The 12,622-nt window shown below is 35.5% G+C and overlaps 1 protein-coding gene across 10 annotated transcripts in view; it reads left to right on the top strand.

The window, feature by feature from the left end:
* Positions 1 to 12,622, top strand: part of Dis3l2 (Dis3 like 3'-5' exoribonuclease 2) — a 374,186-nt gene that overhangs the window by 291,909 nt on the left and 69,655 nt on the right. The window contains exon 3 of one of the 10 annotated variants that reach the window (XM_068363718.1): positions 3,883 to 3,894. The exons of the other annotated variants lie outside the window; for them this stretch is intronic. Within the exon in view, the coding sequence (XP_068219819.1) occupies positions 3,883 to 3,894 (12 nt within the window). The remainder of the gene's footprint in view (positions 1 to 3,882; positions 3,895 to 12,622) is intronic. 10 annotated transcript variants of the gene reach the window in all.

Below are 12,622 nucleotides of genomic sequence, written 5' to 3'. Positions count from 1 at the left end.
TGGAGCAGACATTACCGCTATGGTTGTCCTTGCAGAGTCGACACATGAGTGTACTATGGGTAGCCTCTTCAGTCTTCTGTGCCTTTGGTGTTTGTGCTATCAAGGAGCTTGTAAGGTTTGCAAGAAGCGGGTGGAGAGATTTGGTTCCTTACGCATGTTCTAGTTGTCTTACACATCTTCCATTTGATTATAAAGATCTTGATAACATTAGGTTATTTAGGGACAGAGAACATATAGTGGGCTATTACCGTATCGAAAGTATTTCAGTAACCATTTCCTATTGCTTTATCAGGCAGTGATAGAGAAAAGAGAAATGACTAAGATCTGTGAGATTATGTCATGAGTTCAGCAGCTCAGGTAGTCATCGGCAAAATAATTATTGTAACTTTTATTAGCCAGTAGCAAGTTGATTTGATTTATGGTGTAATTCACATCCTTGATAGTCATCCCTGCAACTGTCACGAGCTTCTCTTATTTACATCCCTGAACAAGTGATGGCATTCTGGATGTCATAACAGTCTTGGATGATATTTTAAATGAACCAGAAGACAGCCCGGGCTATTCTTCCGTTTCCCAGAACCATAAGGGAGAAGATTACGACCCTCCTGAATTGCATCAGAGACACTGGCTGCGATGAGCCACTACGGCCATTATTGTTTATACTGGCTGTGCAGACCGTTTCAGAGGCGATCACTAAGGGTCTTACGATGTCCAATTACAGTAGAAGATTTTTGCCCTGAAACAGGAGGGCCAGTGTTTCCTCTTGGGTTTTTTTCATCTCTTCGGTCTCAGTATTTCCTGATATTTTTCTGTCTATTCTTGTAGAGCTCCAATAACACTCCTCTAGTACTTATCCTGATATCCTACCGCAGTTTAGGGCAGTATTTCTATTATCCTCATGTTATCGATTAGTTGTTCCATATCCTGCCTACGCATTAAATCTAAACTCTCTCTCTCTCTCTCTCTCTCTCTCTCTCTCTCTCTCTCTCTCTCTCTCTCTCTCTCTCTCTCTCTCTTTCTCTCAACACACACACACACACACACACATATATATATATATATATATATATATGTATATATATGTATATATATATATATATATATATATATATATATATATATATATATATATATATATACTCTCCTAATAGTATAAAGCTTGATAACATGTCTCTGTTACAACCTCAAGATTTTTTCAATTTTAATTCACAAGACTACTGGTAAGTAATACCGGTTTACAAAATAAATATTTTTTTAATGGTAAACAGTAAGCGTGCATCTAGTTAACAATTTTCTAATGACCCGATCATTTATGATTACAATATTTTATGCAAGTCAAGGAAGTGAATGATATAACAAATTGACTATCTCTCTCTCTCTCTCTCTCTCTCTCTCTCTCTCTCTCTCTCTCTCTCTCTCTCTCTTTCTTCCATATCTGTGCATTCAAGAGCTCCACAATCCAGACTGTGGCTAATGTAAACAAAATAACAGGTGGACGCATTCACGCTGAAAGGTTGATTTCATAAATGATATTTATGATTTCTTACACAATCTGAAAACGGTAGTCTTTACGTCCTTCTTGTGTAATAGATGATACTGATTTTAGGTTTAATTCTTCAAAACTTTAAAACGATGTCAAATTCTATGAATTTTGAAATGTGACATCGTAGCTTGGAATCCTTACGTTTGTAAGTGTACAAAGTATCGGTTTCAAGTCTTCATAAGGGTACTCTCTCTCTCTCTCTCTCTCTCTCTCTCTCTCTCTCTCTCTCTCTCTCTCTCTCTCTCAAATATTTCAAGCTCCATTATTTCTCTCCAGATCATATTAAGATAGGGATTTTATTTTAGGAATTTTATGTGATTTTTGAAACACGCTGAATTATGTTGCTATCTCGTGTCTTTAATTAAAGTAATTTAGGAAATGGAATTTAGATGCCTTATCGTGCTGGCTGTTAGCAAAGCCTACGAACGAATTCTCATGAATTGTTAGTAAAATCAAGATCATTTAAATATACCTTGAGTAAACTCCTAGTAATTTGTTGAGAGGTACGATCTAAATGATAAATTACTTAAATGAATGTGGTGAGACCCATGTACATTACGATACAGATTAAACTAATGAAAATTTATGATCTATTAATACTTCAGAGGTAGCTCCGTCGTCCTTTTAAGAAGAGAAGGGAGGCATCTGGGTTGTAAGGCTAAGTAAGCATGAACGTCTTATTTCGGTGAAGTAATTCCTCGAAGACTCAGGAAAGTCTTCTTCTTACTTACAGCTGTGAAGACCTCGTAAGACTTCTCTCTTGATCCGCTTGGTTGTTTTCCATGTGACTCTCTCTCTCTCTCTCTCTCTCTCTCTCTCTCTCTCTCTCTCTCTCTCTCTCTCTCTCTCATGTTTACCCTCATGTTGTTTTGATAGGTTCTGAAGCCTTTAGTAATGCAGCAGCTGGTGCTTTTATAATTTTATTCCATTTTCTTATCCATACCAAGATGAAAACCAGATGTGATAATCTTTCTTCGTAAATGACGGAGGGTTGTAAGGGTGATGGAGAACGTAAGCAGGAAGAAAATTCCATTACTTATAAGTAATGTGAAGAACCAGTCTTAGAATCGCCCAAAGATGGCAGATTTCCACAGTTCCAAAATAATGTGAATTGGGGGAGTTACTCTTGTCCACATAATGAAAGGGAGTTTGCAAATTTTTTTTCAATCCTTTTTTTAACGGCCTCCATAATATCATATAGCAAAACTGGCTTTTTTTAAAGTTTATATCTAAGAATCGTGTTTAATTCGTAATCGTATGAATCACCTGATAACTCTGCAACATTTCATTTAATATTGGGATCTCTCCCATCTGGAGCTTTACTACACTATGTAGGTTACTGCGTCTAAACTCCGCTTATCAATTTGATTACTGTTTATTCATTGATAGTTAGATCCATTCCATAATTCCCCAATCATTTTTGCCTGTGCATTTCTGTTTTCGGACACGGCGTTATTCAGAAGGGGAATTCGTGTCCTATCACATCCATGTCTCGCTAGTGATACCTAAAATAGCATCGTATTTATGTCACTACTGTGTAATATGCGTGGCTCTTTTCAACCGATTTTTATCTTTTATATTAACTGGGCTATTATGTCAGGCGCTGGATCCTGCTGTTCATTTTATTGTTTACATTTAAGCCGCTTTGATTGATTCATAACATTGGATCGCTTTCCTTTCATCTGAACTCTCTCTCTCTCTCTCTCTCTCTCTCTCTCTCTCTCTCTCTCTCTCTCTCTCTCTCTCTCTTCAGAATTTTTAGTGCCTCTTTCGTTTCCGTGAAGAGCTTGAAACCTGAATCATGGTTCTTTCAAGTTTTTATGAAACATTGAGGTCCTCTCTCTCTCTCTCTCTCTCTCTCTCTCTCTCTCTCTCTCTCTCTCTCTCTCTCCTTATTTGTAATGATATGAAGTCAATTTATTCTGGTTTAGGTCAATATCTAACCTCATAATATTGTTGGCATTCGAATTACCAGTACAAAACCACATCCTTATGCCCATGCACATTGACACACAATATATCTAAAGTCGGAAGTTAGAAAGGTTATTTCTTGTGATCCTGCAACTGTTGTTACACCACAAACCTTAAGTAGAGTATTACCTTGCTTATGAAGTAGAATGAAAATGTTTTATATGTTTAATGTGAGATATTGTTTTTAAAATTGATAGTGACCAGTTGCTTTATATAAGAGAATACAATGTTATTTAGAGAGCTTATACAGCAGTGTATTAGAGATGGGCAATGAACTCATTAGATGTATACTGATTATATATAATAATCAATAAAGTACTGAATTTGAAGAACTAATATATAACTTTTTCTTGCTAACTCCACTGAAGAGAATATTCGAGGTAAGTCTTCTCCGGATGAATGATAATCTGAGACTGTAAAATGCAAATGATAACCTAATATTTACATCATCACTGCGAATCTAGTGCATAATACTCATCTGCAGAAATAGAACTTTAAGTAATTTGATAACTAGTAGCGATTTTAGAACTATCGGAACCTATTCGAACAACCTTGTTAGTTAATATCTGACATAGAAATAAAAACAGACTATTATGCATATGAGTTTATTGAAAAGAAATCTATTTGCTTTTCTAATATTTTAGAAAATGATTATGAAAGATATTTTACTAACAAATGAAATGGGGGAAATTTGGTATGGTTCATACTTTCACAATACATATCCACTTGAAAAGACCGTGTTATTATTATTAATTTCAAAACGAAATCATAACAACAGTAAAGATGAAATCGTAAAATCATAACAATCAATAAACTAAACTCAAAGCATTTCAACTTAATCCAACTTCGAGCTTTCCTGGAATAATCTGCACTTGAAACTTGAAGCTTTGTTTTGCAGTGCCCAGAATTACTTGACTTTTAATGTTATATTTTTGGATGTTAGTGAGTGGATTGTGGTCTGTCTGTAAAGGCTTGTTTACACGGTCGAACGCGGTTCGACAGACAAGTGTTTGAAGTGATGTTGCAACGTGTGAACGGAGTATTCGGTTGTCGAACACGCTCATCGAACGGTTCGAGGAAAGTCGGTTTTCGCCTGGGCGGGGCTTCATTGTCCACAAACCTTATGCATCTGTGGCTGACTCCACCTCTTCGAACCGTATGACAAGCAGGTTCGTCAACCGGGTTCGACGAACATTCGATCGTGTAAACCCCGCTTAACATGAAATCCAATCCTGACAGGCACTTCTAGAATTTCTTGACTACAAACACTCTCTCTGGACATTCCATCACGGTTATGATATAGTTGCACTAATTTCTCTTGAGTGATTAATTTACATAAGCTTTTGGAAATATGTCATCATGAAAATCATGCAGGAGTTTGCCTCCCAATCTTTCACTCAATGCATTTGTCCTCACGATGGAAATCTTACTGAAGGCTGGTGCACGAGTATAGATGCAATGTTTAAAGGCTGCTTTAATTCAACAAATCAATGTTCTTGTTTTACTTTCCATTCAACTTTGTTCGGTCGTTCTTTTATTCTAAGTAATTCAAAGTAGTTGTAAGATTAGCATACCTGTTAATCCATGATGCAAGATCTCACTTGTGTTCTGGTCTTAAATGGTGATACATCCTGGATCTTCATGTAGTTTACTTTGTGACCAATAAGTTCCTCTTCACCATATCTGATATTACTCATGGGGAAGAGGATAATGCATACTGCTTTGCTCACTTTAGAATACGTCCTTGAGTCCCTGGGTGTGCTTATCCTATGCTTTTAAATGAGTTAACACTCATCCACCCAGTTTTCAGTTTTCTTGGCTTTGGCTAATGTCTTCCTCATCACTATGCAGGTTGATGCCAAGTTCATCAGTCCAAAGGGCATTCTTTTAAACCTTTAGGAACTCGATACTGAAAAACATGTCTTCTTTTATGCTTCCTCCATTTAGATGTGACATTAACGTTCTTATACAATATCTACTTAAGTGAAGAAATTTATATTTTGATGTCTTACTGCCTTAGCCTCTTGATATCTTATTAGTTTAATATCATGATGTGTCACTTCATTCATTTGACTATGATTAAGGAAAAATACATTTATTTTATGATTTTTCTTGACCATCAGTATTAATATTCAGTATGGGCTAATCAAACTTTCAAGCATTCCCATAGTCAGCATCTCTCCCCCTCTCTCGAAATTAGGTCTTTAGTAGCACATGGTGAAGGACACAGTCTTGTTCTGGCTGGCCTCTATATCATCACTTTATTTTGATGCTCTGCCAGTGAAGTCTGTCCTGGATTACTGCTTAAAATTTCTCTGTATTATTCAAGTACTCATAATACCCAGCTCTTCTTCTAATTGCTCATTCTATTGCTAATATTGTTATCAAATAACTTTCCTTTTTTTTCTGTGGTCTTCTCATGGCCTTTCAGCTTTGTGTCCTTGTTATTCATCCTCATCTCTTTTTTTTCATCTTCCTGTCTTTGTCTTTCAGTCTCATGTCTGTCTTTCAGCTTCCTCTCTTTGTCTTTTAATCCCTTATCTTTGTCTTTCAGTCTCTTATCTTTGTCTTTCCGCTTCCTCTCTTCGTCTTTCATTCTTCTCTTTTTGTCTGCCAGCCTCATCCTTGTAACTTTTTGCCTCCTTTCTTTATCGTTTAACCGCTTATCTTAGTCTTTCAGCCTCCTGTCTTCATCTTTTAGTCTCCTCTTTTCTTTCAGCCTCCTCTCTTCATCTTTTAGTCGTCTTTTAGCCTCCTCTCTTTATCTTTCAGCCATCTCTCATTGTCTTTCAGCCTCCTCTCTTCATCCTTCTGCCATCTCTTCTTCTTTTAACCTCCTCTCTTTATCTTTCAGCCATCCTCTCGTCTTTTAGCCCCCTATCTTTATCTTTCAGCCATCTCTCATTGTCTTTTAGCTTCCTCTCTTCATCTTTCAGCCATCTCTCTTCGTCTTTTAACCTTCTCTCTTTATCTTTCAGCCATCTCTCTTCGTCTTTTAACCTCCTCTCTTCATTTTTCAGCCATCTCTCTTCGTCTTTTAACCTCCTCTCTTTATCTTTCAGCCATCTCTCATTGTCTTTCAGCCTCCTCTCTTCATCCTTCTGCCATCTCTTCGTCTTTTAACCTTCTCTCTTTATCTTTCAGCCATCTCTCATTGTCTTTCAGCCTCCTCTCTTCATCTTTCAGCCATCTGTCTTCGTCTTTTAACCTCCTCTCTTTATCTTTTAGCCATCTCTCTTCGTCTTTATGCCTCTTTTCCTTGTATTTATGCCTCTTTTCTTTATATCTATGCCTCTTCTCTTTGTTTTTATGCCTCTTTTCTTTGTCTTTCATCCCACTCTCTTTGCGATTCAGCCTCCTCTTTTCATTTAGCTTAAACTCGTTGTTGGCCTCCTCTCTTATTTCTTCTCTTGCTTTCTTCCCAAGCTATACCTCGCTATTCCTTAACAAAACCTTTGTCTTGACCCTCTAATCCCATTTCCTCATTCAGTACAATGCTCTTAACTACTTCTGTTGCTGCCCTGATGAATATGCTCAACTCAGAGAAATCACAGTGGTGCACTGTTCCTCTAAAGTCATATCAGGCAACAGTTTGTAGTATTTTTAATGTCAGATATTGATTTAAAAGCTATAGTGGCCATTTGCTTTACTGATAGTGTAAATGAAAAAATATTTTTATTAATAAAAGAAACATACAATATTTATTACAGTACAGATCTTTTACAGCAATGTATTGCAGAAGGCAAATGAACTGTGCAGATATAATGGTAATATATAAAGTAACTTGTACAAGATTTGTAACCACTGGAATATCTGAAGAACGTTAGTATATGTATATATATATATATATATATATATATATATATATATATATATATATATATATATATATATATATTGCTAAAATCCATTCAAGAGTTTACTGATTACAAGTCTTCTCTAGATGACTGTTGATTTTAGGCTCGTTGCAATATAAGTGCAAAGCTGCAAAGTCGATACTTATATCGTAACATCCGACTTTAATATACCTTTTCGTAGAAATAAAACTTTGCATTACATAATAACTTGTGGTAAATTCCTCATCTATCATGAATATTGTGGAATGAATATCCTATTCAATGCTGGACAGAAAAATACTTTTCTGCATTTTATAGACATATTTAGCAATACATTGTCACCGCTCATGAAAAATATACTATTCACTTTCGTGCATAATTATGGAAAATTGTATATTAAATTCTGATATTTTAGAGAATAGTCATTAAGTAAAATTAGTCATATGAAAAAGATTAAAAGTTATATAATTCATATTTTCAAAGTAATTTTGTGTGATATTTAAAGTGTAAATTTCTCATTTGTCCCAAGAAATGGAAAATTACGCAATAATTTAAACATAAAGCTATCGAGTTCGTTTGTACGTTGTCTTCGCAAAGAATTAAAACAGTCTAATGAACGGCTCAAGGGCAAATGTCTAGTCTGGTTTTTCTTATCAAGCACATGTTCCTATTTGAGATTCAATGTATTATTCGTGAAACTTAAAACCCCAAGTTCACGTGAACTCGGGAAACGCTTCAGGGTGATGGAAGCCTGACTTTTTCAATCCAAGTCTACGATGACATGGAAAAGCGAACCCCTCTCTCTCTCTCTCTCTCTCTCTCTCTCTCTCTCTCTCTCTCTCTCTCTCTCTCTCTCTCTCTCTCTGCTATTATGCAAATTCTCGAACAGATCCATAACAGAGAATTACCGAGAGTCCCCCATGAGAAAAGATTTCTCAGTGGACACGGACGTCATCTGAATAAGGAAAGCATTCTATCGATCTTTGTACTGCAACGTTGCAGCTTTAGAAAGGGGAGCTTGTGAGCGTGCACCGGAATCATTATATAAAAGCTTTTCAAGTTTGTTTCCTGCCCTAATTATAATCCGAGATCAAAGGGAGATTGTCCACTCTCTGTTTAGGTCTCCTTTTCTTCTCGATCATCAAACACGAAATGTTTTATCAGGTAACATCCGGGGGAAGAATGTACACGAAGATTAGGGGAGATTAGGTTTACTGTGTGGTGACAACAAGTATTATTATTATTATTATTATTATTATTATTATTATTATTATTATTACTATCCAAGCTACAACCCTAGTTGGAAAAGCAAGATGCTATAAGCCCAGGGGCTCCAACAGGGAAAAATAGCCCAGTGAGGAAAGGAAATAAGGAAATAAATAAATGAAGAGAAAAAATTAACAATAAATCATTCTAAAAACAGTAACAGCGTCAAAACAGACATGTCATATATAAACTATTAACAACACAAAAAACAAATATGTCATAAATAAACTATAAAAGACTGAGATGTTACTGGAAACCCACTGAGCATAACTTTAATACTGAAACTTAGATATTATAACTAACGTAAAGTTTTTCTTTGATGTTTAAAGTTACCTTTTTGAAGGAATAGAGAAAGGAAGGACGTGGAAATTACTTATCTCAATGCTGGTTTGTAGAATCTTCTGGAAAGTTTAGCTACTTGAACTGGAATAAGATGACAGAGACACGTATAATATACTTAAAGCAAGAAGGAATTTTAGAAGCATATTCATAAGTATTTTTTTTTGGTAGATGTAATCTTCAATGCATAAGTATGATTAGTTCCTAATATCTCTCTCTCTCTCTCTCTCTCTCTCTCTCTCTCTCTCTCTCTCTCTCTCTCTCTCTCTCTCCACACAAACATGCAAAGAAGTGTAGAGAGAGTTAACTCAGTTATGGCTGCCGCTTCTTATCGTTTTCATCGCTTCTCCTACATTGGTTCGTAAGGTATTCTATAGAACCACATATCTTATGTCCAGTATCAAACTGCATCAGAAGGCCCTCGTGTGACAGGAATAAGGAAAGGGACAGAGAGGGCCAGCAAGATGAGTTATTCAGATATGATTTTGAAGTAGCTCAGTTCCCTTACTCCTCTCCTTAAATTATTTTGCATTTATTCTTCTTTTTCCGCTTTTTTGCGTACTTTTTCCTTGCAGTCTACTTTTTTGCTTGAATCTTTTATCAATTGAATTACTAGAGCTATCTTTAAGTGTTATTCACCTTGTATTAGATTGTTCTTGCGACATCTAAAATGTCTTTGGTCTCTCTATCTCTCTCTCTCTCTCTCTCTCTCTCTCTCTCTCTCTCTCTCTCTCTCTCTCTCTCTCTCTCTCTCTCTCATAAAGAATAAAAAATACATAAATAATTGAAGTAGTGTTATTTGCTCAAAGATAGTATGGCGGCCTTCCTTGAAATAAATTACTCTTCTGTATAAATCAGATTACTCTGTCCTTCCCTGTCCACAGGAAAAGGCAACCGTTTTGACCGATGTGTTTGACAGAGGCAGAGATACCAGAAACCTGATCTACCTCATTCCGGTTTTCCTGAAGTTAAACTGGCTTCCTTACCTTTTTCAGTCCCACGAAATTCAGACTTTTTACTTGACCTTGATGTTAATGGAAGTGTAGACTGAAATTGTATTTTCCTTGAATTTTTATAAAGATGATTTTGTAGTTCCTACGTAGTCTATTTTCTTACAGGTTGAGAAGAGGTTCTTCTGGGACTCGTTAGTGGATTAGTAATGATCATTCACTAGGTAAAAGTAGTTGGGATAACAATAAGCTAAGTCATCTACTGGTCAATAACTCGCAGCTTTAATATGTATTAATATGTATTGATAAAATGTCAGAATGCATATGCTAAAAGTAATTATATGTTCCCTGTTTTTTTTTCTTTCTTTTTTTTTCTTTTTTTTTTTCTTTTTTTTTTGGCGCTTGTGATGCTCCAGACTCGAAGAGAAATTCTTTAATTCTGGTCAAGAAATTTGTATGATTGTTGTTGATTTTAGCGCTGTTGTTTACTTTGTTAATCAACTTTAAACAATTGAGATTCGGTGAATCGCTAATAGGATATATATATATATATATATATATATATATATATATATATATATATATATATATATATATATATATATATATATAGTTATTCCTGTCACATTGAAGCTTCCAATTACTTGTTAATTAGTATTATTATCCGTTACATATGTTCGCTTTCCGGAGTTCCATTTCTCGTATAGTCAAAATTATAATGTAATTACTTTTCCTTTATTCAAATACTGCTGAAATTGTTAGTATAAGGTTGGCCTAATATGTAATTAAAAGAGGGTAATGGGTACGAAAAGGAAAAGGGAAAAATCTTGAACGTGGCGTTATCATGGTATTTCCATTAGGGAATAGAGGTCTCCCCTTTTTTTAGTCCTAATCATCATCGACTGAAAAGAATTTCTCTACGTTTTTATAGAGAGGAGAGTAGTGTTATATGTTTTATTTTTTCAATCTAAATTCATTATTGTTTCCAAAGAGAACATTTGTGTATTCCATTTTGGGTGATTTTCAAAGGTCGAATACTAAATCTCTTTCCGCTCATTAGAAACAATGCATATCGGGAGAGCAGTCCTCATAGCAGTTGAGCTACTTTCTTTATACTGTTTTATTTATAAAAGAACGATTTAGATATTTTTAAATGATATCAGCAGTAAAGGACAACAAAAACAAACGGTTTATTGTGTTCTGTTTTTTATCATATTACAACCAATTTGCTGCGCTGTCAAAATGCTCTTGTACATAATTTGTTCAAGCTTCTCTTATATCTGATGCACCTTAAGACTTTCCTTTTCCTATTTCAAATATAAAGTAAGGAAAAAGGTTTAATCCGTTTGCCAGGTGCCTTTAAGCGTTGGTTCCGAAAGATATCATTTATCACCGACAGGCAAGTTATTTTTTTAGATGGAATATGTTTTTATCTTAAGTTTGTTTAAATCCCTTCACACCAAGGGTCATCGCATTTAAAGGTCTAAAGGTCGCTCATGAAAGGCAGAGGCAGAGGACAGTGATATTGCCCTATCAAACAGGACAATGCCCTAGAGACACCATATTACATATGATCAGCGCCCAAGCCCCCTCTCCACCCAAGCTAGGACCAAGGAGGGCCAGGCAATTGCTGCTGATGAGAGCAGATAGACCTATAGGCTCCCCCAAATCCCCATCCTTAGCTCACAAGGATGGTTCGGTTACAACGACCAAAGGAACTAATGAATTTGAGCGGGACTCGAAACCCAGTCTCGCAATCACCAGGCGAGGACACTACCACCAGGCCACCACTTTATGGGTAGTTTATTCTTGAGCTTAGTACTTTTACAAATTCATCTTTGATACGTTTAAATTGCTAAGCAAAAGAGTGTGTTAATTGAAAATAATTAATAACATAGACACATTTCCCAAATGTGTATTCAGACATTCTTTTCGGTCTGGGATGCCGCTGGCGGGGTCATTAATCTTGCAATTAAATTGTATATAAAAGGAAGTTTTCCCATAAGTGATTAATTTTGTTTTTATCTTTCTTTCTTTCTTTTAGTATTCAAGTATACATTGTTTTAGTTCTCGCTTGTTTTCGAGATACGAGAATTATCTTTTAGAAATTATCAGTGGTTTGAAGTACTTTTATATCAATCAATCTTTTTATTTCTGATTTTAAACTAATCAAAGCAAATGGTTTTCTGACTTTTTTATTCGATAATTCCCGATATGAACACCAAATCATTGAGGCTAATTGCATCCTAATTGTTTTCGATGACTCAGTGAGTTCCATAATCTCCCTTACGGAATAATCAGCACTTTTTCCACGCTGTTCTTATTCCATATGTAAATTTTACCATGAAATCTTATCGTGACTTTCTTAATATAACAAGTTTTATTCCTTCTTATGCGTGATGTCTATTGAGCTTAGGTTAAGCAACGGTGAACTTATTCTGGGTTACAGAATCCTGCAACTTCTTGCAAAATTTAGGTCACTTATCAAAGAAAGGCGAACCATATCTTAAATTCTATTGTTTAAATGCCATTGCATTGTGGCCCTAAAATGTTGACCACATTTTGAGTGCTATTGTTTTATTTACATTAATAGAGCACGGCGCCATATAAAGCAATTTACAATATTCATGATTCCATTTGGGCAATGCGACAAATTCCCATTGTATTCTTATCGAGACAATGCATGAAAAAATGTTTACGTCTTGGTGCATTTATTA

Source organism: Palaemon carinicauda, chromosome 40 (assembly GCF_036898095.1).
Source record: "Palaemon carinicauda isolate YSFRI2023 chromosome 40, ASM3689809v2, whole genome shotgun sequence".
Classification (NCBI taxonomy): Eukaryota; Metazoa; Arthropoda; class Malacostraca; order Decapoda; family Palaemonidae; genus Palaemon; species Palaemon carinicauda.
The sequence above is the reverse complement of the archived record's forward strand: the minus strand, read 5'-3'. Positions and strand labels throughout refer to the sequence as shown.